We start from the raw sequence: 25,611 nt of genomic DNA, 5'->3' as shown, positions 1-25,611 counted from the left end.
AAAAGCTGACACTGAGTCACACAAGGAGACATTGGGCAGGTTGGTCAAAGAGATGGGTTCTAAGAAATGCAACGTTCCTGAAAACCTACCTCTTTGACCAAGCTTTTGGTCACCTGTCCTAATATCTCCTTATGTGGTTCGATGTCAAATTTTGTTTGATAATCGCTCCTGTGAAGCACCTTGGGACGTTTTACTACTTTAAAGGTGCTGTACAAATGCAAGTTGTTGTTGTTGCGAGAGAGGTGGAGATCCGGAGAGGTTTAGGGAGGGAATTCCAGAGCTTAGCACAAATCTGACAATGTTACCAATATCAGAATATATGAAATAAAAACAGAAAATGCTGGAAATACTCAGCAAGTCAGGCTGAGGAGAAAGAAACAGAGTTAACGTTTCAGCTCGATGACCTTTCATCAGAACGTCTTCGAGCTGAAATGTTAACTCTGTTTCTTTCTCCACAGATGCTGCCTCACTTGCTGAGCTTCTCCAGCATTTTCTGTTTTTATTTCAGATTTCCAGCATCCGCAGTATTTTGCTTTTGATTCAGAATATATGAATTATGCGTCAGCAGAATTCCAAGACTCAGGATTCAAAGTCAATATTTATTTTTTCCTTCCCCCAATTTTCTCCCCTCCTCTCTCAAAGGTGCTAACTCGTGCAGTGTTAGGACTCCACAGCTGCAGACAGCACTCTGGTACCTCATTCAAGTGCCCATTCTTCATATGGGGCCTTAGACAGTGAGTGCCTGTAGGTACCACAGCTGAACTGATTCCTTTCTTCACCAAACACGCACATTCACAAAGAAAGAAACACACACACACACGCACACACAGACACACACACATGGGAACAGGAACCCTTCCTGATATTTTCCCACTAACTAACACAGGGCACTGAGGTCACTGTGGCCCTCTCACTGACTCCGGAGCTGATATCAGCTCATTCAACACAGACCAGGGGGTTGAACCTGGAACCTTCCTGGTTTGTATGAAATACAATATTTCTGTAGATAAAGGGCTTGAACTGATAAACTAACAGGCTGCCAATAAACATTGGGTTTTCAGAGAACATACAAACTGAAAATCATCTGTTTTTATACTTCAATACTAAATATAGTATTGAAGTATAACACATACAAATATATGCATTTTTGGCTGTGTTTCAGAGGAAGGGTGTAGTTTCCACAAGTCAACACTGCTGAGTTCAGATCTGTTATTTTTGGTGCGAAGGGTGGAGGGAGCTAGCCTTAGATAAGGAACAGGTGTTTGTTGTATTCCTCAAGAGAATCCCAGATTAGAAACACAATGAGTCTATGACTTGTGCCAATCTTTGATAGGAATCCAGGCTGAGCTTTCTTTCCCCTCTTTCTCTGAATAGCCTGGTGCTTTTTGTCGCGAACTGTTTAATGTCAAAGGTCACGCTGAGGATTTGCAAGGCATCAGCTGGAATTTACAAGCCATTCATCACCAGGCAGCTTAAAGAATTCCTGTTGTCCTAAAGGATCAGGATCTGTACACATGGGAACAGAAATGTATTTGCGCCAAGGGCTGCTCGCAATTTACAGTACCTTCGTAGATTTAGAAACGCTATGCTAGGAGGGAGAGAATTTGAGAGCTGTGTACACTCCCCAAATAGAAAAAGTGTTGATATGCAAGGTGTCAGCTTTATTAATGAGTTTTTCCTCATTTCTCTTCCATTCATCTACATGGCCTCCTGCTGCTGTGGTGCTGGGGGCAGATTGGCGAGGGGTGAAACACACCATCAGTGCCTCCAGAAGTTTGGCACCAGGGTGTTGTCATGCGATTAATTTGGTAATTGAATATTGGAGTGTTTATTGAAACGACCAAACAGATGTTCCGATAGATTAAACCATCATAAAAATGCTAGTTAAATAAATACTTAAGACTTACAGCAGATTACGAGTATATATTTGTAATTAAGGAATCAGCTGCAAAGGGTTCAGTATCTTGTATAGGCTGGAACAATCTCTGCCTGTTCCTATTTTTCAATCAGAATGTATGCATACAGTACCCCAGTCAGTACGGATTTTAAAAATTCAAAGCCATTTTCTTTCTACAACCACAATGTTAACTCATGTTTTTACTGTCCTCTTGTTAAATAAATACCCTTTTGCCCATATCACACCTTTCACCATGTTTACAGTTTAAATTACACACAGCCACAAGTGTATAACAGGCTGCTTGTTTCAGAAAAGCCCCCAATTACAGCAGCTATAAAATAAGATGACACAGATTTTGGAAGTTGTCCCTTAACAACCTCTGTCAGCCTTGGCTCAATGGTGGCACTCTCTCACCTCCGAGTCAGAAGGTTGCGGGTTCAAGTCCCACTCCAAAGACTTGAGCACCTAATCCAGGCTGACATTCCAGTGCAGTACTGAGGGAGTGCTGCACTGTTGCAGATTCTGTCTTTCAGGTGAAACTGAGGCCCTGTCTGCCCTTTCAGGTGGATGTAAAAGATCCCATGGCACTATTTCAAAAAAGAGCAGGGGAGTTTTCCCTGCTGTCCTGGCCAATATTTATCCCTTAATCAACATCACTAAGACAGATTATCTGGTCGTTATCTCGTTGCTGTTGGTGGGACCTTGAAATGCACAAATTGGCCACCGCCTTTCCTACATTATAAGAGTACAACAGAATGGGCATTCCGAGCAGAAAGTAGAAGAGAATGATTAAAGGTGACGACCAAAGGCATGGTCGAAGAAGCAAGTTTTGAGGCGATGTCAAAATGAGAGGGTTGAGGAGAGAATTCCTGAGTGCAGAGGTGTGATGAAAGCCCTGCCACTGATAGTGAAGGAGGGGAGAGTCCGTAGAGTGTACAAGCTGGGACACAGGGCTGGAGAGATTGCAGGGTGTAGTGGAGCTATGGGAAGAATTAAAGACAAGAATTTTGAAGTAGATTTGCGGGGGCAGAGAACAAATGTAATTGATGAGCATACAGGTGATGGATGATTAGGATTTTGGTTTAGGCAGTAATACTGGCTACAGAATTCTGAATGGGTTAGCATTTGGGGTGGAACTGGGGAACTGACAGAGAGAAGATTGGAGAATTTGAGCCTCAAGATGACAAAGATGCGGATGAGGGTTTCAGTGCAGGGGAAGGACGATGAGGTAGGGGTGTAGGTGGCAATGTTCCAGAGGCACTGGGAAGATATCTTCTGGCTATAAAGTGGATGTGGGATTTGAAATGAAGCTCAGGGTCAAATAAGACACAGAAGCTGCATACCTGTCGGTTCAGTCTGAGCAAGCAGCCAGGGGCGGAGATGGAACTGGCAGCTCAAGCAAAAAGGTCCTGATGGGAGTCAAACAGGAGAGCTTACTGATGTTGAGCTGAAGGAAGTTTTGGTTCATTCAGGGCTTGATGACCGATGGGCATATAACACAATGATGGTCATGCAATCAAGGGTGAAAATGGAGAGGTATAGTTGGGAGCTATTAGTGTTGATATGGAAGCTGACCCCATATTTCAGGATAGAGTCTTGAAACACATCAGAGGAAACTATGCGGGCATGGGGGTCTGCAAAGTCCGGGAGTCTGAAAGGTTGTCTTCAGTTCACCTGGAGTAGAGAGAGAAAAAAATCAATAGGGATCCCACTCGTGATTACTATCCAGTTATTCCACTGGATGCCAGGTGAGAGCAGGGTCAGATTCGGCCGTGATGTCCCCCATAGTAGAATAGCCTGCCAATATTAATTTTTTAAGCTTGAACATGCAGAATGGCCGCTCGGATCAGTTACTGGAGGGCGGCAGGCGCCCACCGAACCGTGCCCAGGCATAAATCAGCAGCTTTGAGAGAGGGGAAAAAAATGGAGGAGGGAAAAAAAGAGAAAAGAGAAAGTTAAACTTGGGGACTGACGTTGCTTTGAAAGTGTCAGACCTAGGATTGGAAAACTACAGAAGAAGTCAACGTGGAAAAAGGCTGGTGCAGTAACAATTACCTCCACAATGAATAGTGTTTGCTAAGCATGTTAGCAACATTTAGAGATTTAAAATTCTTTAACAGTATATCTAGCTGTAAATCAACCATTCACCAGTGAGTCTGACATCCACCTGGGCTTCATATTGTTTGAAGTTGTGGATGGCTTCAGTCAGGGCTGCTGGAGGAATGTTTGTTTAAGAAGATAATACATGAGCTACAAAACGTTTTTTGTGCAGATCAGCACAATTCCAGCCAAATTTTGAATTTGAAGTGGAAATGGGACTTTATTCCTTCCCCCTCCCCTCCCCCCTCCCCCCCCCACCCCGCCCCCCGCCCCCCTCGTTTGATAATGGAGGAGGTGCAGACAGTTCTCTGCTGGAATCTCTGACAGCTACAGTATCAGCCTCGAAGCAGAGTGTGTTTCCTCCCTAGGGAGCCGAACTAATATGAACAGAGACAATCTGCAAGATGCAGATAGAGAGGGGCAGCCCAGAGCACTGTCGGAACGTTGTTTGAAAATTCCCATAGGCCCACTCAGTGGGGGTACGTTGGTGTTTTTTTTATCATGCACATCACACTGTTGTGTTTGACAAGGACTAATGAACGCTGACACAGGGAAGGTTATGCAATATTTATACAGTGCCTCAGAGAGACAGCAGCACAGTGGACTGACCCTCTTCTGTAGTCCAGTTACAGATCCCTCGCATTTATCCATTAACCCTTAAATAACTACGATCGCTCAGCAAGACCCGTGTGTCCAATTAGCAGAGGTAGGAATTTAACCCTTTGTGTAACCAAATCTAAATTTCAGCTTTCAGAATGTATTTATTTTCTGCAATATAATCATGCCAAAAATTACTTATAGTGTTAAATACAGTGGATGGATTTTCTAAATGATTACAGTTGGTACTTGTGGTGCAAATACAGCACCAAGGAATGGGGGAAGAGGGGTGTGTTTGCAGCTGTGATGATCCCTCGAGGTGAGTTACAGCTCTTGCAGAACCCGTAAAGAGGAAGTAACCTGTGTTTCCACACAAGGGAGAAAGAGAATCCGATTAAGGGTCATCATGGGCCTCTCTCATACAAGTCCTGGTCTGTCTTCCACTTCCACTGGAAATGTGGAAGAAACTATCAGGATTCAATATCGTTAGTGGCTATTGGAGACCTTCTCTCTGTCTATCCAAGTGGGTTCGCCTCGATTTTAAAATTCTCATCCTTGTTTTCAAACCCCTCCATGGCCTCGCCCCTCCCTATCTCTGTAACCTCCTCCAGCCCTACAAGCCTCCGAGATCTCAATGCTCCTCCAATTCTTGCCTCTTGCCTGATTTTAATCGTTCCACCATTGGCTGCCAGGTCTTCAGCTGCCTAGGCCCTAAGCTCTGGAATTCCCTCCCTAAACCTCCCCGCCTCTCTCTCCTCCTTTTATACACTTTATAAAACCTACCTGTCCTAATATCCCCTTATTCAAGAGTGAAAGGACAAATTTTAAAATAGTATCTAAATGTACTGTCACCCGAGACCCTCATCTCACATCTCATTTTCTCTAATTTATACATAAATGCACTACAGGAACCAATGGAGGATGTGGCTGGGGGGGATTGTGTTTAATCGAATCATCACACTGACAGCGAAAGGTCAGCTTGCAGAATAATGCGTGAAACAGGCTGTCAGTTTGTCAATATTCATCCAGCCCACTGATCAATCCATGCTGTTAAGTAGTTTGTGGGTCTGCACACGTTTATAAAATTTTAAATAGACATTGATCAGACACAACTTATCAAAACGTTTGATTATTTGGAATTATGAATAGACCCTGGCAATGGTGTTTATATTTTCAAACCTTATAGGAACATACCCCACCATTGTCGGGGTTTGAAGCAAGTAGGATGAGATTGAGTGATTGATCAAGAGTCAGTTAATTGTACGATTTTATTCCCACTGCAGCCAGGAGGCAGTTATATAAATAGAAGCAAGCCTGCTGTGTGGGCCGGTGTCATGTGCACTTGGGCTCACAGATTCGAGTCCCATCGTCTGCTAGTCAGTCTGCCTTCATGATGCAGTCAGTCAGTCCCCTCTTGACAAGACGGTTAGACAGGACACCATGTGGAAACAAAGCACTTCCAGTGGTAGGAGCATTTACATTGCTCTGTTTTAATTGGTCCGCCTGACAGCCAATCTGTGACTAATCGTAGTCATGAAGAATTCCAAACTCTGGACTACTCTAACCTTGTTACAGCTGGTCCTTGTCAGTCCTGCCCATTTACTGCCACATCAAGGTTCAGAGCTGAAATCACTCAGATCTGCGCCTGAATCCATTAAAATAAAGAAAGGAACTTGCAGTCAGTGGCTGTGCATTCTGTTGCTCAGCAACTCACAACCATTGTTTGCACAGTGAGGCACTGGACCAATTTCGGGGGATCAAATCCTGAACCTCACATTTTAGTAGCATTGGAACTCAAGTTCCCTCAATGTGCTAGCTGTTGGTAGCAGAGTATTCCACCTGAAGAAGGAAACGCTAGTGAGACCAATGTCCTTTAGAATTCCACCCCATTACTTATCATAGAGCTGTCAAAAAAAATCTGCATACAGTTCTCCAATTGGCTTAGGGGGTAAATGTATTCCCTGTTGCTGTACTAAGACCTGCAGACCAAGAAATTTCCAGGCGGGCTCACCAATTTGATCTTTTTTTTTTATTCGTTCATGGGATGTGGGCGTCGCTGGCGAGGCCAGCATTTATTGCCCATCCCTAATTGCCCTCGAGAAGGTGGTGGTGAGCCGCCTTCTTGAACCGCTGCAGTCCGTGTGGTGACGGTTCTCCCACAGTGCTGTTTGGAAGGGAGTTCCAGGATTTTGACCCAGCGACAATGAAGGAACGGCGATATATTTCCAAGTCGGGATGGTGTGTGACTTGGAGGGGAACGTGCAGGTGGTGTTGTTCCCATGTGCCTGCTGCTCTTGTCCTTCTAGGTGGTAGAGGTCGCGGGTTTGGGAGGTGCTGTCGAAGAAGCCTTGGCGAGTTGCTGCAGTGCATCCTGTGGATGGTACACACTGCAGCCACAGTGCACCGGTGGTGAAGGGAGTGAATGTTTAGTGTGGTGGATGGGGTGCCAATCAAGCGGGCTGCTTTATCTTGGATGGTGTCGAGCTTCTTGAGTGTTGTTGGAGCTGCACTCATCCAAGCAAGTGGAGAGTATTCCATCACACTCCTGACTTGTGCCTTGTAGATGGTGGAAAGGCTTTGGGGAGTCAGGAGGTGAGTCACTCGCCACAGAATACCCAGCCTCTGACCTGCTCTCGTAGCCACAGTATTTATATGGCTGGTCCAGTTAAGTTTCTGGTCAATGGTGACCCCCAGGATGTTGATGGTGGGGGATTCGGTGATGGTAATGCCGTTGAATGTCAGGGGGAGGTGGTTAGACTCTCTCTTGTTGGAGATGGTCATTGCCTGGCACTTATCTGGCGCGAATGTTACTTGCCACTTATGAGCCCAAGCCTGGATGTTGTCCAGGTCTTGCTGCATGCGGGCTCGGACTGCTTCATTATTTGAGGGGTTGCGAATGGAACTGAACATAGAATCATAGAATCATAGAAGTTACAACATGGAAACAGGCCCTTCGGCCCAACATGTCCATGTCGCCCAGTTTATACCACTAAGCTAGTCCCAATTGCCTGCACTTGGCCCATATCCCTCGATACCCATCTTCCCCATGTAACTGTCCAAATGCTTTTTAAAAGACAAAATTGTACCCGCCTCTACTACTGCCTCTGGCAGCTCGTTCCAGACACTCACCACCCTTTGAGTGAAAAAATTGCCCCTCTGGATCCTTTTGTATCTCTCCCCTCTCACCTTAAATCTGTGCCCCCTCGTTATAGACTCCCCTACCTTTGGGAAAAGATTTTGACTATCGACCTTATCTATGCCCCTCATTATTTTATAGACTTCTATAAGATCACCCCTTAACCTCCTACTCTCCAGGGAATAAAGTCCCAGTCTGTCTAACCTCTCCCTGTAAGTCAAACCATCAAGTCCCGGTAGCATCCTAGTAAATCTTTTCTGCACTCTTTCTAGTTTAATAATATCCTTTCTATAATAGGGTGACCAGAACTGTACACAGTACTCCAAGTGTGGCCTCACCAATGCCCTGTACAACTTCAACAAGACATCCCAACTCCTGCATTCAATGTTCTGACCAATGAAACCAAGCATGCTGAATGCCTTCTTCACCACCCTATCCACCTGTGACTCCACTTTCAAGGAGCTATGAATCTGTACTCCTAGATCTCTTTGTTCTATAACTCTCCCCAACGCCCTACCATTAACGGAGTAGGTCCTGGCCCGATTCGATCTACCAAAATGCATCACCTCACATTTATCTAAATTAAACTCCATCTGCCATTCATCGGCCCACTGGCCCAATTTATCAAGATCCCGTTGCAATCCTAGATAACCTTCTTCACTGTCCACAATGCCACCAATCTTGGTGTCATCTGCAAACTTACTAACCATGCCTCCTAAATTCTCATCCAAATCATTAATATAAATAACAAATAACAGCGGACCCAGCACCGATCCCTGAGGCACACCGCTGGACACAGGCATCCAGTTTGAAAAACAACCCTCAACAACCACCCTCTGTCTTCTGTCGTCAAGCCAATTTTGTATCCAATTGGCTACCTCACCTTGGATCCCATGAGATTTAACCTTATGTAACAACCTACCATGCGGTACCTTGTCAAATGCTTTGCTGAAGTCCATGTAGACCACGTCTACTGCACAGCCCTCATCTATCTTCTTGGTTACCCCTTCAAAAAACTCAATCAAATTCGTGAGACATGATTTTCCTCTCACAAAACCATGCTGACTGTTCCTAATTAGTCCCTGCCTCTCCAAATGCCTGTAGATTCTGTCCCTCAGAATACCCTCTAACAACTTACCCACTACAGATGTCAGGCTCACTGGTCTGTAGTTCCCAGGCTTTTCCCTGCCGCCCTTCTTAAACAAAGGCACAACATTTGCTACCCTCCAATCTTCAGGCACCTCACCTGTAGCGGTGGATGATTCAAATATCTCTGCTAGGGGACCCGCAATTTCCTCCCTAACCTCCCATAACGTCCTGGGATACATTTCATCAGGTCCCGGAGATTTATCTACCTTGATGCGCGTTAAGACTTCCAGCACCTCCCTCTCTGTAATATGTACACTCCTCAAGACATCACTATTTATTTCCCCAAGTTCCCTAACATCCATGCCTTTCTCAACCGTAAATACCGATGTGAAATATTCATTCAGGATCTCACCCATCTCTTGTGGTTCCGCACATAGATGACCTTGTTGATCCTTAAGAGGCCCTACTCTCTCCCTTGTTACCCTTTTGCCCTTTATGTATTTGTAGAAGCTCTTTGGATTCACCTTTGCCTGATCTGCCAAAGCAATCTCATATCCCCTTTTTGCCCTCCTGATTTCTCTCTTAACTCTACTCCGGCAATCTCTATACTCTTCAAGGGATCCACTTGATCCCAGCTGCCTATGCATGTCATATGCCTCCTTCTTATTTTTGACTAGTGCCTCAATCTCCCGAGTCATCCAAGGTTCCCTACTTCTACCAGCCTTGCCCTTCACTTTATAAGGAATGTGCTTACACTGAACCCTGGTTAACACACTTTTGAAAGCCTCCCACTTACCAGACGTCCCTTTGCCTGCCAACAGACTCTCCCAATCAACTTCTGAAAGTTCCTGTCTAATACCATCAAAATTGGCCTTTCCCCAATTTAGAATTTTAACTTTTGGGCCAGACCTATCCTTCTCCATAGCTATCTTAAAACTAATGGAATTATGATCACTGGTCCCAAAGTGATCCCTCACTAACACTTCTGTCACCTGCCCTTCCTTATTTCCCAAGAGGAGGTCAAGTTTTGCCCCCTCTCTAGTCGGGCCATCCACATACTGAATGAGAAATTCCTCCTGAATACACTCAACAAATTTCTCTCCATCCAAGCCCCTAATGCTATGGCTGTCCCAGTCAATGTTGGGAAAGTTAAAGTCCCCTACTATTACCACCCTATTTTTCTTGCAGCTGTCTGTAATCTCCTTACATATTTGCTCCTCAATTTCCCGTTGACTATTTGGGGGTCTGTAGTACAATCCTATCAAAGTGATCTCTCCCTTCTTATTTTTCAGTTCTACCCATATGGACTCAGTGGGCGAACCCTCGGATATATCCCCTCTCACTACTGCCGTGATGTTCTCCCTAATCAAGAACGCAACTCCCCCTCCTCTCTTACCTCCTGCTCTATCTTTCCTATAGCATCTGTACCCTGGAACATTGAGCTGCCAGTCCTGCCCCTCCCTTAGCCATGTTTCAGTAATAGCTATAACATCCCAGTCCCATGTACCCATCCATGCCCTGAGTTCATCTGCCTTGCCCATCAGACTTCTTGCATTGAAATAAATGCAGTTTAATCTAGTCTTCCCTTGGTCTTTGCCCTGCTTTCTCAGACCATCTGTCCGGTCATGTTCTGTACACTCTCCCTTACTGCCTTTTGTTTCTGTCACCACTTTATTTCCCACTGACTTCCTGCATCGGTTCCCATCCCCCTGCCACATTAGTTTAAACCCTCCCCAACAGCACTAGCAAACACTCCCCCTAGGACATTGGTTCCAGTCCTGCCCAGATGCAGACCGTCCAATTTGTACTGGTCCCACCTCCCCCAGAACCGGTTCCAATGGCCCAGGAATTTGAATCCCTCCCTCTTGCACCATCTCTCAAGCCACGTATTCATCTTAGCTATCCTGTCATTCCTACTCTGACTAGCCCGTGGCACTGGTAGCAATCCTGAGATTACTACCTTTGAGGTCCTACTCTTTAGTTTAACTCCTAACTCCCTAAATTCAGCTTTTAGGACCTCATCCTGTTTTTTACCTATATCGTTGGTGCCTATATGCACCACGACAACTGGCTGTTCACCCTCCCCCTCCAGAATGTCCTGCAGCCGCTCCGAGACATCCTTGACCCTTGCACCAGGGAGGCAACATACCATCCTGGAGTCTCGGTTGCGTCCGCAGAAACGCCTGTCTATTCCCCTTACAATCGAGTCCCCTATCACTATAGCTCTGCCACTCTTTTTCCTGCCCTCCTGTGCAGCAGAGCCAGCCACGGTGCCATGAACCTGGCCACTGCCACCTTCCCCTGGTGAGCCATCTCCGCCAACAGTATCCAAAACGGTATACCTGTTTTGGAGGGAGATGACCGCAGGGGACCCCTGCACTGCCTTCCTACTCTTCCTCTGTCTGTTGGTCACCCATTCACTATCTCCCTCAGTAATTTTTATCTGCGGTGTGACCAACTCACTGAACGTGCTATCCACGACTTTCTCAGCATCGCGGATGCTCCAAAGTGAGTCCATCCGCAGCTCCAGAGCCGTCAAGCGGTCAAACAATAGCTGCAGCTGGACACACTTCCCGCAGGTGAAGGAATCAGGGATACAGGAAGGAGCCCTGAATTCCCACATCCCACAAGAGGAACATGACACGGCGCTGGGATCTCCTGCCATGACTTAACCCTTAAATTAGCTTAAGAACAACTACAATGTCAAGAGAAAAAAAAAGGAAAGAAAAACTACTTACCACTCCCTTTAAGGAGTTTACACCTTTAAATTGTTCTCAATTTAGAGAATGTTAACTACACTGGGGACCTTGATTCACTAAAAAATAAACGCTACTTCCTATCAGACCTGCAGACCTTCCCTTTCCTTTTACTTCAGTTACTGTAGATAAGGAGAAATACTCACCTGAACCTACTCACCAATCAGGTGCCTCCCCTGTGTCGCGTCCCGATCTGATTCCTGACGTCACTTCGAACTCGGTCGCAGCTCCGCTCGGCTCCTCTCAGCGCTCTGAAATCCCGCCTTTTATCGGACGCTCCCTCCACTCGGCTCGGCTCAGCTGTTCTCAGCGCTCTGAAATCCCGCCTTTTATCGGACGCTCCCTCCGCTCGGCTCGGCTCCTCTCAGCTGTTCTCAGCACTGTGCAGTCATCAGCGAACATCCCCATTTCTGACGTTATGATGGAGGGAAGGTCATTGATGAAGCAGCTGAAGATGGTTGGGCCTAGGACACTGCCCTGAGGAACTCCTGCAGCAATGTCCTGGGGTTGAGATGATTGGCCTCCAACAGCCACTACCATCTTCCTTTGTGCTAGGTATGACTCCAGCCACTGGAGAGTTTTCCCCCTGATTCCCAATGACTTCAATTTTACGAGGGCTCCTTGGTGCCACACTCGGTCAAATGCTGCCTTGATGTCAAGGGCAGTCACTCTCACCTCACCTCTGGAATTCAGCTCTTTTGTCCATGTTTGGACCAACGCTGTAATGAGGTCTGGAGCCGAGTGGTCCTGGCGGAACCCAAACTGAGCATCGGTGAGCAGGTTATTGGTGAGTAGGTGCCGCTTGATAGCACTGTCGATGACACCTTCCATCACTTTGCTGATGATTGAGAGTAGACTGATGGGGCGGTAATTGGCTGAATTGGATTTGTCCTGCTTTTTGTGGACAGGACACACCTGGGCAATTTTCCACATTGTCGGGTAGATGCCAGTGTTGCAGCTGTACTGGAACAGCTTGGCTCGAGGCGCAGCTAGTTCTGGAGCACAAGACTTCAGCACTACAGCTGGGATGTTGTCGGGGCCCATAGCCTTTGCTGTATCCAGTGCACTCAGTCGTTTCTTGATATCACGTGGAGTGAATCGAATTGGCCGAAGACTGGCTTCTGTGATGATGGGGATATCGGGAGGAGGCCGAGATGGATCATCTACTCAGCACTTCTGGCTGAAGATGGTTGCAAACGCTTCAGCCTTGTCTTTTGCACTCACGTGCTGGACTCCACCATCATTGAGGATGGGGATGTTTGCAGAGCCTCCTCCTCCCGTTAGTTGTCTAATTGTCCACCACCATTCACGACTGGATGTGGCAGGACTGCAGAGCTTTGATCTGATCCGTTGGTTGTGGAATCGCTTAGCTCTGTCTATAGCATGTTGCTTCTGCTGTTTAGCATGCATGTAGTCTTGTGTTGTAGCTTCACCAGGTTGGCACCTCATTTTTAAGTACGCCTGGTGCTGCTCCTGGCATGCTCTTCTACACTCCTCATTGAACCAGGGTTGATCCCCTGGCTTGTTGGTAATGGTAGAGTGAGGAATATGCCGGGCCATGAGGTTACAGATTGTGGTGGAATACAATTCTGCTGCAATTGATGGCCCACAGCGCCTCATGGATGCCCAGTTTTGAGCTGCTAGATCTGTTCTGAATCTATCCCATTTAGCACGGTGATAGTGCCACACAACACGTTGGATGGTGTCCTCAGTGCGAAGACGGGACTTCATCTCCACGAGGACTGTGCGGTGGTCACTCCTACCAATACTGTCATGGACAGATGCATTTGCGACAGGTCGATTGGTGAGGACGAGGTCAAGTAAGTTTTTCCCTCATGTTGGTTCGCTCACCACCTGCCGCAGGCCCAGTCTAGCAGCTATGTCCTTCAGGACTCGGCCAGCTTGGTCAGTGGTGGTGCTACCGAGCCACTCTTGGTGATGGACATTGAAGTCCCCCACCCAGAGTACATTTTGTGCCCTTGCTACCCTCAGTGCTTCCTCCAAGTGGTGTTCAACATGGAGGAGGACTGATTCATCAGCTGAGGGAGGACGGTAGGTGGTAATCAGCAGGAGGTTTCCTTGCCCATGTTTGACCTGATGCCATGAGATTTCATGGGGTCCAGAGTCAATGTTGAGGACTCCCAGGGCCACTCCCTCCTGACTGTATATCACTGTACCGCCACCTCTGGTGGGTCTGTCCTGCCGGTGGGACAGGACATACCCAGGGATGGTGATGGAAGAGTCTGGGACGTTGGCTGAAAGGTAGGATTCTGTGAGTATGGTTATGTCAGGCTGTTGCTTGACTAGTCTGTGGGACAGCTCTCCCAATTTTGGCACAAGTCCCCAGATGTTAGAAAGGAGGACCTTGCAGGGTCGACTGGGCTTGGTGTTTTGCCATTGTCGTGTCCGGTGCCTAGTGGTCCGATGCCGGGTGGTCCGTCCGGTTTTATTCTTATTATTACTTTTCGTAGCGATATTTTACAACTGAGTGGCTTGCTCGGCCATTTCAGAGGGCAATTCAGAATCAACCACATTGCTGTGGGTCTGGAGTCACATATTGGCCAAACCGGGTAAGGACGGCAGGTTTCCTTCCCTAAAGGACATTAGTGAACCAGATGGGTTTTTACGACAATCCGGTAGTTTCATGGCCACCATTACTGATACTAGTATTTTAATTCCAGATTTTTATTTAATTAATTGAATTTAAATTCACCAGCTGCCGTGGCGGGATTTGAACTCATGACTCTAGATTTTAGTCCAGGCCTCTGGATTACTAGTCCAGTAACATAACCACTAGCTTATCTCAGTGAGGGCTGCGACAGGGACGCTACAATTGTCCTCAGCACCCCCAGGTTGAAATGGGGAAAAGCGAGCATTGATTCTCCCTTTTGATTGCTACCCTGTGGCCCCTGTTGGAAAGTATGGGCTTGACCGTGATGCTGTCTGCAGTCAAATAGCCGACCAATACTCACACATGAAGAATGGCCACTTGAGAAAAGTATTGGAGGATCCCAGTGCCTGTTGGAAATGTATCCCAGCAAGAAGTCAACATCATTAGGAGAGGTAGGGAGAGAGAGAAGATGGGGAGAAATTGGAAAGAAAATGTAGCCGTAAAAGAGAATCAGTGTGGCAGGTAGTAGGAGTGGGGTTAAAACAGGGGAAATATAGAATAAAATTAAAAATACAACACAAAATGGGGAGGAAAATACAGCAATATCAATTGAATCTGAGGCAGCTTCAGAAAAGAGGCAGCCAGGTGACCAGATGTAGAAATGGCCAGGATCAGAGGCAACTAAGGAAAGAAAGCACATGGGCAATGGAAGCACAGGAGTTGGAGCTGTTCCTCGATCAATGTCCAGATCTGAGCAGGGCCACAAGTTAATGGCAATTGAATGAGTCAAAGTCCATTTTTAGTACACGAGAATCTGGGATTTGTGCTGGTCTGTTGGGATCACATCCCACGGTTCCATCCGTTTTCCATGAAAATTACAAACAGATGGCTTTGCTGATGGGCCATTTTTTGATTAATGAGCAGGCCAAGTATCAAAGAGAAACTGAAAGCATGTTTGTGCAAAGGCACAGCACCACCTACTGATACTCAGTGCCATTACACCAGGTAACAGAAAAAGCTGGAACGACAAGCAGGCTTCTAATGGGGTCCATCACGTTAATTTGTTTACATAATAGCTGCACTGCAACATGATTCCTGGACTTGAAACATTGATATGGTATGATCAGTGCTACCTGGAACTAGTTAATCAAAATCCAATCTGTTGAATAGAGGCACACAGTTTCCCATACGAGTGCAATAAGCTGGATGTTGCACTGCTCCCTCTTGCACATTCAATTGATACAACAGATGTGGAGTTCATTTTTTAAAAACATACAATCCAAATTTTCATTTATTTTAGATTAAAATTATTAATGCTTTATCAGATGCTTTCTATAAAATTCCCCAGCCAAATGAGATCCTTTAATTGAGCACAGCCCAGGAATCACACACAGGGCCTTCCAAGTCTGTGTGCCTCAGTAGCATACCAGGTGGTGTATTTAAAACATCAGTTTTATTAGGGCAGGGATCCAATTTTTCTCCTCCTTTGTTTCTTCCTCTCCTGAAGCTGTTGACTGGAACGGTATTGCATTGGCACCAGATGCCCTGCTACCTCACGCGTGAGACTTGACGGTAAATGTTGGCAGGCAATTCAACCTACACTTGACCAGATCGCCCTCCCCCAACTACTGCCCAATCTCAAACCTCCCCTTTCTTGTTCAAGGTCCTTGAACATGTCACCACCGCCCAGTCGTGTGTTCATCTCCTCCACAACTCTCTGACAGAATGCCATCTCTAACTGAACTGAGAACAACTAATTCAAGTATTGAATCTGGGACCTGCTGCTCTGTGTGGTTGAGCTAAATATTGCCTTTACCTTACTGACCAAAAAGTACAGTTTTTAATTACAAATCTGCTTGTGATTTTTGGTCCAACATGCAATTGCCTCCATCTTTTTAGGGCAGACAGACTGGTGGGGGTTCCTGCCAGGGACACGTTTTAAACCAAAGGTCTGAGTTGTCTCTGGCGATGCTTCATCAACTTCAAGGCAAATATTACATCCAAAAAACCTCCCAGTGGAATTTCCTGCTTTGCAGCATTACATTAAAAACAGAACTTCACTTTCTTTCTTAAACTAGCATGTTCATATGCTTCTTAAAAAAAACATTTTCCTTCCCTTCTGTTTCAAATAGAACTGACCCTTATGGATATATCCCGAGTAAGCCAGTCATTAGAGGGCAATTCAGAGATCCAGATCTGTCAGGTCTCTATTTTGACAATGACTGAACGAAACTGGCAGTACAATATGTATTGTACTGTCTGTACAATACTGGATGCACAATGTGGGCCAGAGGAAAATGCTTGTCAAATGGTTCCACTGAGATGGGCAGGTGGGCAATTTAAGTATATCATTTTCTCAAGAAGAATTTCCTTCTTAACTTCCTTTATTTTAATGCTGCCGCTCAACCAATAGTCAAGAGGCTGAGCAGGTGGATGAATGGCTCACAAACACAATGACGGGCAAGCAGGTAAATGCACTGGCTAATGGCTGCAGAGACAGACAATCGGGATAGTTTCCCCAAGGGCTTTGCCAATGCTCCTCTGAAATTAATTTTTTTTAGATGGATATTATTTTTACCTTGACTGTGTTTTCTTTATAGGAGAAAGAACATAATAAGTAACAGGAAGTGGAGCACGTCGCAAGTGAAAGAGCCCCTAAGCTACACCTACCAGTGTCCTTCAGAGAATTAATTCTGTGGAACTCATCAATTCCGATTTGGTTAATTATACCCACACATTTATACTGTACAGTCATATTTCATATATTCACTTTCAAAGAGTGCACATTATCTCCAGTGTACCCAAGAACATGGATCGTGCTCCTGAGGATATTAAAGAATTTGCTGAACAGGTCCTTTCTCGAGAGATCATACTAGTCCCAAATGATTCTGACAAACTGCACCAGCTCAAAGAGTGTGACCCCTATAGCAGCAAATAATCTCCCTCCTCTGTACCCAGCTGTACAACTACTGTATTTACAATTATACAGCACTCCTCACCTTGGATGTCTCAGAGCATTTTACAAGGGGAGTGGTGGACTACACGTAGGAAGTAAAGAAAATTGGGTTGAGATAAAGACCCAAGACACGGTTTACAGGAGGCCCTTGAAGTCAGAGAGAGAGAGTTAGTGAAGCAAAGAGGTGTGGGGACAAAATTTCAGAGGGAAGAGACACAGCAACTGAAAGCTTTCTCTGCTGATTACAGATTTCCACACATGTGTGCAGAATTCCTCATGCTCTTCATTACAGAGAACTTTATGAAATGTTTCACAACATTTTAAACTGCTTTGTCAGTAGGAAAATTATTCTTTTTTTGGGGGGTTTTCTCAGTCTCTCAACATTCATTACTCAAACCTGAATTCCCCTATGATTGTATTCTGCTGAGAAAGTACGATAATTACGTTATATCAAATGGTTTCTGTCATACCCCCTACATTTCAATGCTAAAAATGCTTCTTCATAAGTAAACCCAGCCTGTGATCAGCGTTTGATAAAACAGAGCTAAGACCTCATGAAGCACAGTGTCAGACTAATGCAATTTCTTTTTCAGGCGGTCAGCACTTCGGAAAAGTATATTTGAATTCAGGAATGTTGAATTCAGAGTGATGGTTCTTATATATTTTGGCAGGAGGGAAATGCTTCGACTCACATCCACTCTACACTCAAGGTTAGTTGGGTAAGAGCCGCATGTGATCATTTTCAAGCTGCTTTCGATGAGATTCAGCTGCCTATATTATGTGAATTGCAGGAATCGGTAAAAGTCTCAATCGACACTTCACTGCTGGGCAGGCGCCATCACGGTCTAGTTTAAACCTCCATGTTGTCGATTCTATCAAAGGTGTTTTAGAAAATTCTAGTCACCTTTTACTCAATATAATTAAAGCAATTGATTTGTTAAAGGATTTGTTATCACAAGATGCTTACAGATGAGGTAGGCCATTTGGCCCATCTTAATTCGGCCATCCATAAAGACCCTACAGTCCCTCCATTGCTGCATCTAATTGTTGCTTAAATAATTCCAGGGTTTTTGCCTCTGCTATTGTATTTGGACGTCCATTCCAAGTGTTGATCACTCCCTGCATGAAGAACAACTTCTGGATATCAGCCCCAAGATGACCTTTTAATAGTTTTTGTCCCACTTCCAGCTCAATTTAAAGTCGTATTCCACAATAACATTTTTCTTATCATTTACTATCTTGTATAATAACTCTGTAAGATCCCCTTTCAGACGCCTCCTTTCCGGGCTGAACAGCCCATGTTTTTCCAGTCTTTTCTCATTTCTCAGACCCCAGACACGAGAGATTAGCCTCGTGGCCCTTCTCTGCACTGGCTCCACTGCGTCTCTTGTTTCTTGGCGCCCAGAACTGGACACAGTACTCGAGCTGTGCTCTGACCAAAGGACTGTACAGTTTCATAATGACTTTCTGTGACTTTACACAGGTCGACTCAGAAACTGGCATTTTAATTGCCTCCAGGACTGTTTTATGCAAAATTGCATTACTTGGGCAGTAGATCACACTACAGGCGGGTAAGTGTAAAAATTTGGGGAATTTGTCATGTGATTATAATCAGTATCCACCAGCATTTCAGAGTTAGATGGCCATATGGATTATTGAAATCATCCCCCAACACACCCAGAGGCCACTGAATGTCAAGGGGAGGTGGTTAGGCTCTCTCGTTGGAGATGGTCACTGCCTTACACTTGTGTGGCGCAAATATTACTTGCCACTTATCAGCCTAAGCCTGCTTGTTGTCCAAGTCTTGCTGCATGCAGGCAGGGACAGCTTCACTATCTGAGGAATTGTGAATGAAGCTGAACACTGTGTAATCATCAGCGAACAGACCCAGTCATGTTATTCCTTCATACTTTTTCCCTCTCCAATTTTCTTCCCTCCTGCTTTTCTGAAGATGTCAGCTTCCTCACTGAAGACAGTTCAACAAGCATTCTATTACTAGGAGGGGAATAGACGCAGGGTAAGGGGTCGGCTATTTAAGACCGAGATAAGGAGGAATTTCTTCACTCAGAGGGTTGTGAATCTTTGGAATTCTCTACCCCAGAAGGCTGTGGATGCTCAGTCGTTGAATATATTCAAGGCTGAAAGCAATAGATTTTTGGTCTCTGGGGGAATCAAGAGATATGTGGATGGGGCAGGAAAGTGGAGTTGAGGTTGAAGATCAGCCATGATCTGATTAAATGGCGGAGCAGTCTCGAGGGGCTGTATGGCCTACTCCTGCTCCTATTTCTTATGTTCTTATTGATTATCCCAAAGAGTGTTGTTCTTGCGTCAGCATCAACAGTGAGTGTTGGCAGACCGAGCACAGCTTCGTCGTCATCCCAATGTCCACGCCTGCACTTTCCAGCAAGACCACAATCAGAAAAGAAGGACCTGGTCCAATTTTACTCATTCCTAACCAATTGATGTGCCTGCTTAGCTCAGCTACCTCAGCGCAGGCTAAGGACCAAACATGGGGCTTTCATAGCCTGCATGACTCAGGAACAGTAACTTTGCCCCCCCGCCCCCACCACTTTCCCAACATTGTCCTCAATGCGAACCTTAACACTAGCTTTTTCCATGAAAAAAAAACAGAAAGTTTTGAATACCGATCAGCATTTCATTGGCAAACAAGTTTATTTCAAATATTTTAATTTTGCAATTTTGTTCAATTAAATTTCAGCATCACCGTCAGTGGTAAAAGCAGTCTCTTACTTTAACTGTCACAGGCCTGTGACAAAACTGCCTGACACTTTGCTGGGGCAGACATTTTACAACTGTGGAATTCTGGGTTATACGAGTGCTTGTTCATTTAGTAACAAGGCGCGTCTAAACTGTGCAAAGATTTCAGGGGTCGCAAAAAAACTAGTCCGTAGCCACCAATGGGCATTGGTCGACGATTCTTCCATGACTACCACTGCCAGTCCCTGCTGAGCTGGTGCACTAACTGCTGGGCACTAATACTTGGGTTTATACAGAACTCCGTCACATCACTGAAATGTGCTTCCTACAATTAATTATTTTTGGAGTGCAGTGACTCGTTGTGCAGACCAGCCCAGATATTTGCATTCTCTAAGGTGGTTGTCATTATATTTTATGTAATAACTGGAGTGTCAGCTTGGCTCCTGCCTCAGTTGGAAGATCGTAGATTCAAGGTCCAATCCAGGATTTGAACACATAATCCAGGCTGGCACTTCAATGCAGTACTGAGGGAGTGCTGCACTGTCAGAGATGAAGTCTTTCAGATAAGGTGTTAAATCAAGGCCCAATTTGCCTATTTAAGTGGACGTAAAAGATCCCATGGCACTCACCTGGTATCCGGGCCAATATTTATCCTTCAACCAACACCACCTAAACAGGTTATTGGGAGTTATTTATCTCATTGCTGTTTATGGCACTATGCTCTACACAAATTGGCTGCTGTGTCTGCCTACAAAACAAGAGCGATTACACTTCAAAAGTAATTAATTGGCTATAAAATGCTTTGGAATTTCCTGAGAACGCAAAAGGAGCTACACAAATGCAAGTTCTTTCTTCTTTCTTTAATACACATGGCAAATGAAACGGAGGCAAGTGCTGCCAGACCAGAAGATCATTGTAAAACGAGGCACTAACTTAAAATCAGTACAGAGCATAAAAGGCCCCTATCATTAGATGTGGACTGTTAAAGGATAAAGTGGAAAACAAGTTCAGGGATCATTCTGGAGACTGTGGCAGTTTGAACAATTTCATCCACTATACAATAACTAGATCAGTGCTTCTCAGCTGCCTGTAGAGTTGCAGAAGTTTGCCTGGAGTGTCACTCATATTCATTTCCGCCCCAAGACACAACTGGTCACGCAATGATTGCGCCTCTTTAAGAAGGGCCTAAAGCAAAACAAAATCCAATTAAAGAGTTTTCTTGTGGTTTCTACGAAACAAACATGATTGTCATCGGGGATGTTATTCTGGGCAGTCTGAAGAGTGAGTGTTTCAGCACAGCAATCTGAGCAGCTCCCCCCCCTTGCACCCTCTCGTAAGAAAATGGGGAAAGTCGGTCAAATTGCACACACGGATCACAGGCCTTAAAAGGGTGAAAGCAGATGGAATCGAGTTTGACCAAGAAAAACTCATCCTATTCTTCATCATTTTAGCAATTTCAAACTTAACTGCAGCAACATTTTTTCAGGACGGGAATTATATTTCTGGAACTGAATCTGCCTCCCAGCCACTAAAATAATATAGAGGAATTTTTCTTTAAAAAAACATAGAATGTATTTATTCTCGGGATGTGCTCCGGGGGCATTAACAGTCATCAACATAGTGTGGGACTGGAGTCACATGTAGGCCAGACTAGGTAGGAGTGGCCGATTCACTTCCCTGAAGGACATTAGTGAAAAAGTTGGCTTTTTACAACAATCCGGCAGCTTTCACAACTTGCCATGGTGGGATTTGAACCCACGAACCCTGGATTGCTGGACTAGTACCATAACCACGGCTACTGTATCCTTTTGGTTCTATGGAACTTTTCTATAAAGGCAAAATGGAGAGCATTGTGCATTCTCCTTTACTGCCACAAGAGGTCCCTAGCTTGCTATGTAAATTCTCTAACAGAAAAGTCATTACTAAAGCTGACATTTTTTTAAAGTTGACATGTAATATTAGGTAGTTTTTTAAAATTCTTGGCATAGTTTGGCCGACTCAGTTTGTTCAACCCCTGAGGAAAATAAAGTGAAACTTTAAATTTTAACCTCCATCAGAATTAATCAGTTAATCAGACTGATTAAATGACTAATCAGTCAGGTATCTGACTGAACATCCACATGTTTATGTACATAGGGCTAAACATACATTAACTGTACATGGGATTGCAAATGTTTTATGGAGAGATATACATGTGTATACACCACATGGACTGCAGCGGTTCAAGAACGTGGCCCAGCACCACCTTCTCAAGGGCAATTAGGGATGGGCAATAAATGCCGGCCTCGCCAGTGATGATAACATCCCTTAAAAGAATAAAAAAAAACATTTATCTTTACAAATTAAAAAACACTTCAATCAAACAACATTTCAGGACAAAGTACTTTCTGCACCTTTATTAGCTGCAGTTAACTGGTCAGGGAGAGATCAAGAGCTATCATTACATTGTGTCCAGTGAAAAGCTTGCAGTATTATACTAAGCACTGATATGGAAAATTAGGCACTGACTCACTGATTGCATACGGTTCCATAGGTACCGGCAGCCCTTCAGTACCTCACTTAAAGTGGTCATTCTTCAGCTATATGCCCAGATAGTGAGTATTGACTGGCTACTGAACTATTTGAGGCATCACAACCAAGTTTGAACCTGTTCACATCCGAAACCCACCACAAGCAGTTTCCAAAAGGGGCTACTAGATAGTAAACAGGTGTACCTGGCTGTGTATTTCCCCTCCTTAACCCAGGAATACTGAGCTAATTGTACTGGCTCTACCGATACTCCAATAGAAATCAGCCAACGGCAATCAAACCCGAGACATTGTGTAGCAACTGTGTTAGGGCCTGTCCCTTTAATAAACATTACTATGGTCCATCATCAAACTCCACATCGAGCAGAGATATTACTGATCACAAAATAAGGAAAACAGAAAGACAAACCCAATCAGGAAGTAGTTCAATCGGTAGCATAAACCTTGACATAGCATCCATCAAACTATTTGAACCTAACGATACAGTACAGACCAGTTGGCAACGAGGCAAAACAGGTTTTGAAAGAACTACCCACCTGCTCCGAAAACCCAGCCAAGTATTAATACTAGTGATTAGTACTAAGGTACTCAGCTCGGTCCGGGAATAAGCACGTCAGGTGCTCATTATACAGCATTACATTAAACCAGTAAGAACAGAAATGCTGAGCTCCACTGTGGCTGATTGTCCAGTGTTTCTTGTACAACTTCAGTTGCACGTGGAAGTAGCAGAGTGTATTCGGAATGAATGAGTGCCTTTTAGGAAGCTGGCCCTAGGATTGTTTTCCAAATAATTTCTACTTGTTGTAATCGAGGTGAGTTGATCAGACGCAGATTAGTTTATTTTTACCTACCCCAGCTGTGCTACAAGTGAACACTTCTCCTCGCAACAACTTCACTTCAGACAGACCATAAGACCATAAGAGATAGGAGCAGGAGTAGGCCATTCGGCCCCTCGAGCCTGCTCCGCCATTTAATGAGATCATGGCTGATCTGATTTTTACCTCAACTCCGCTTTCCCCCTCTTTTCTTTGACTCCCTTGCTGATCAAAAATTTGTCTAACTCAGCCTTGAATGTATTCAATGACTCAGCCTCCACAGCTTTTTGGGGTAAAGAATTCCAAAGATTCACGACCCTCTGGGAGAAGAAATTCCTCCTCATTTCCGTCTTAAACAGGCGACCCCTTATTCTGAGACTATGCCCCTAGTTTTAGATTCCTCCATGAGGGGTAACATCCTCTCAGCATCTACCCTATCGAATCCCCTCAGAATCTTGTATGTTTCAATAAAGATCTCCTCTCATTCTTCTAAACTCCAATGAGTATAGACCCAACCTGTTCAATCTTTCCTCATAAGACAACCCTTCCATACCCAGAATCAACCTAGTGAACCTTCTCTGAACTGCCTCCAGTGCAAGTATGTCCTTCCTTAAATAAGGGCACCAGAACTGTACGCAGTACTCCAGGTATGGTCTCACCAGCACCCTGTACAGCTGTAGCATGACTTCCCTGCTTTTATACTCCATCCCCCTAGAAATAAAGGCCAATATTCCGTTTGCCTTCCGGATTACCTGCTGCACCTGTACGTTGACTTTTTGTGTTTCATGTACGAGGACACCCAGATCCCTCTGTACTGCAGCATTTTGTAATATTTCTCCATTCAAATAATATTTTGCTTTTTTATTTTTCCTCCCAAAATGGATGACATCACATTTTCCCACATTATATTCCATCTGCCAAATTTTTGCCCATTCGCTTAATCTGTCAATATCCCTTTGCAGACACTTTGTGTCCTCATCGCAACTTGCTTTTCCACCTATCTTTGTATCATCAGCAAATTTGGCCACAAGACACTCTGTTCCTTCATCCAAGTCATTGATATATATTTTAAATAGTTGAGGCCCCAGCACTGAGCCCTGCGGCACCCCACTAGTTACAGATCGCCATTTTGAAAATGACCCTTTTATCCCGACTCTTTGTTTTCTGTTAGTTAGCCAATCCTCTATCCATGCCAGTATATTACCCCCAACACCTTAAGCAGTAATCTTTTATGTGGCACCTTATCGAATGCCTTTTGGAAATCCAAATATACTGCATCCATTGGTTCCCCTTTATCCACCCTGCCCGTTACTTCCTCAAAGAACTCTAATAAATTTGTCAGGCTAATAATCCAGGTTAAATCATAATCCAGGCATTGTCTTTGAAGATGTAACCTTCCTTATCTGAGTGATAATGCTTTGTATTATCAAGTTGTTACATTTACCATGTTTCAGGAACTATCAGAATGGGGGAGGGAGCAGGGGAGATACACACACTATTAATCTTGGGGGGCGGTTTGTGTTTTTCAGTAACATGATCCCATTTGGACACAAGCAGTCTGCCTTCCCAACATCTGTCCAGCACCTCACCCAAGTCCGTGCAGCATTCCCCAGCTTACTTCACACTCCCCTTACCTCTGCATTGTGTGCCAGCTGTCTGAGACGCTGTACTCGAAGACCAGGCAGTGAGTCACCACAGGGAGAACTCTGCTCCAAAAGCATCTGTTCGGTGTAAAAGAAACACAGAGACAATAACTCAATTTGAGAGGACTAGTAAAATAACAGGCTTGCCATCAAGGTTTTAAAAGTGCCCTCGATGTACTGGCTTTTAATGATCACTGCCTACACTGCATTTTTAAAAAAACAGTGACTGTTTGAATGTGAAATGTCAATAGTTTCTTCACAAATAAAATATGTCAGTGTCTTGAAAAGTTTCTTTCTATGTTAAAGAAAAATCTTGCTCTCACTCCTTCTGTCCTATTTCACCTTCTGTACTTCCCTCTCCAAGTGCCCGAACAATAAACTAATTCTCAACCAAGGAGATACACAAACAACCTGCTGGTACTAGGGGTGGGGGAGGGGGGGTGGGTGGTGGGGAGAAGAGAGGAGAAAGAGGTGAGAACAGGCCTGGTCCAGAGCTCACACCCTTCCTGACCTTTCCCCTCTCCCTATGCAGAAGTACCTGGAGTCTATTTGCCTTCTCCCCCCAGCAGCTGAGGTAATTAACTCCCCACGTCAGGAATCAGTGAGGTACATGCTTCCCACCATTCCATGGCCCGCACTATTAGAACAGCTGAACGCTGACTAGAGATAGCCCACCTTGTACTTTTCCACAAACACTGCTGTTTAGCAGCACTCTGTCTTGCAGTCTACAGCCATACAATCTAGCTTTTTTTTCATATAAAACTA

At 44.8% G+C, this 25,611-nt stretch overlaps 1 protein-coding gene and 1 long non-coding RNA gene across 4 annotated transcripts in view; one reads left to right on the top strand and one right to left on the bottom strand.

The window, feature by feature from the left end:
- faap100 (FA core complex associated protein 100) overlaps positions 1-25,611 on the bottom strand; it is a 185,844-nt gene that overhangs the window by 140,797 nt on the left and 19,436 nt on the right. For 2 of the 3 annotated variants that reach the window (XM_068004124.1, XM_068004123.1), the window contains exon 8: positions 24,838-24,924. In XM_068004124.1, the coding sequence (XP_067860225.1) occupies positions 24,838-24,924 (87 nt within the window). Of the gene's footprint in view, positions 1-19,796; positions 21,046-24,837; positions 24,925-25,611 lie in introns of those variants that run through there. The other variant, XM_068004122.1, reaches the window with a different exon arrangement.
- On the top strand, positions 4,493-25,133 carry LOC137341146 (uncharacterized). The gene is made up of 4 exons (XR_010966969.1): positions 4,493-4,703; positions 17,736-17,852; positions 18,626-18,713; positions 24,733-25,133. It is a non-coding gene; the product is annotated as an uncharacterized lncRNA (long non-coding RNA).

The sequence above is a fragment of the Heptranchias perlo genome, chromosome 23, assembly GCF_035084215.1.
Source record: "Heptranchias perlo isolate sHepPer1 chromosome 23, sHepPer1.hap1, whole genome shotgun sequence".
Taxonomy (NCBI): Eukaryota; Metazoa; Chordata; class Chondrichthyes; order Hexanchiformes; family Hexanchidae; genus Heptranchias; species Heptranchias perlo.
This window is presented reverse-complemented; position numbering and strand designations above follow the sequence as displayed.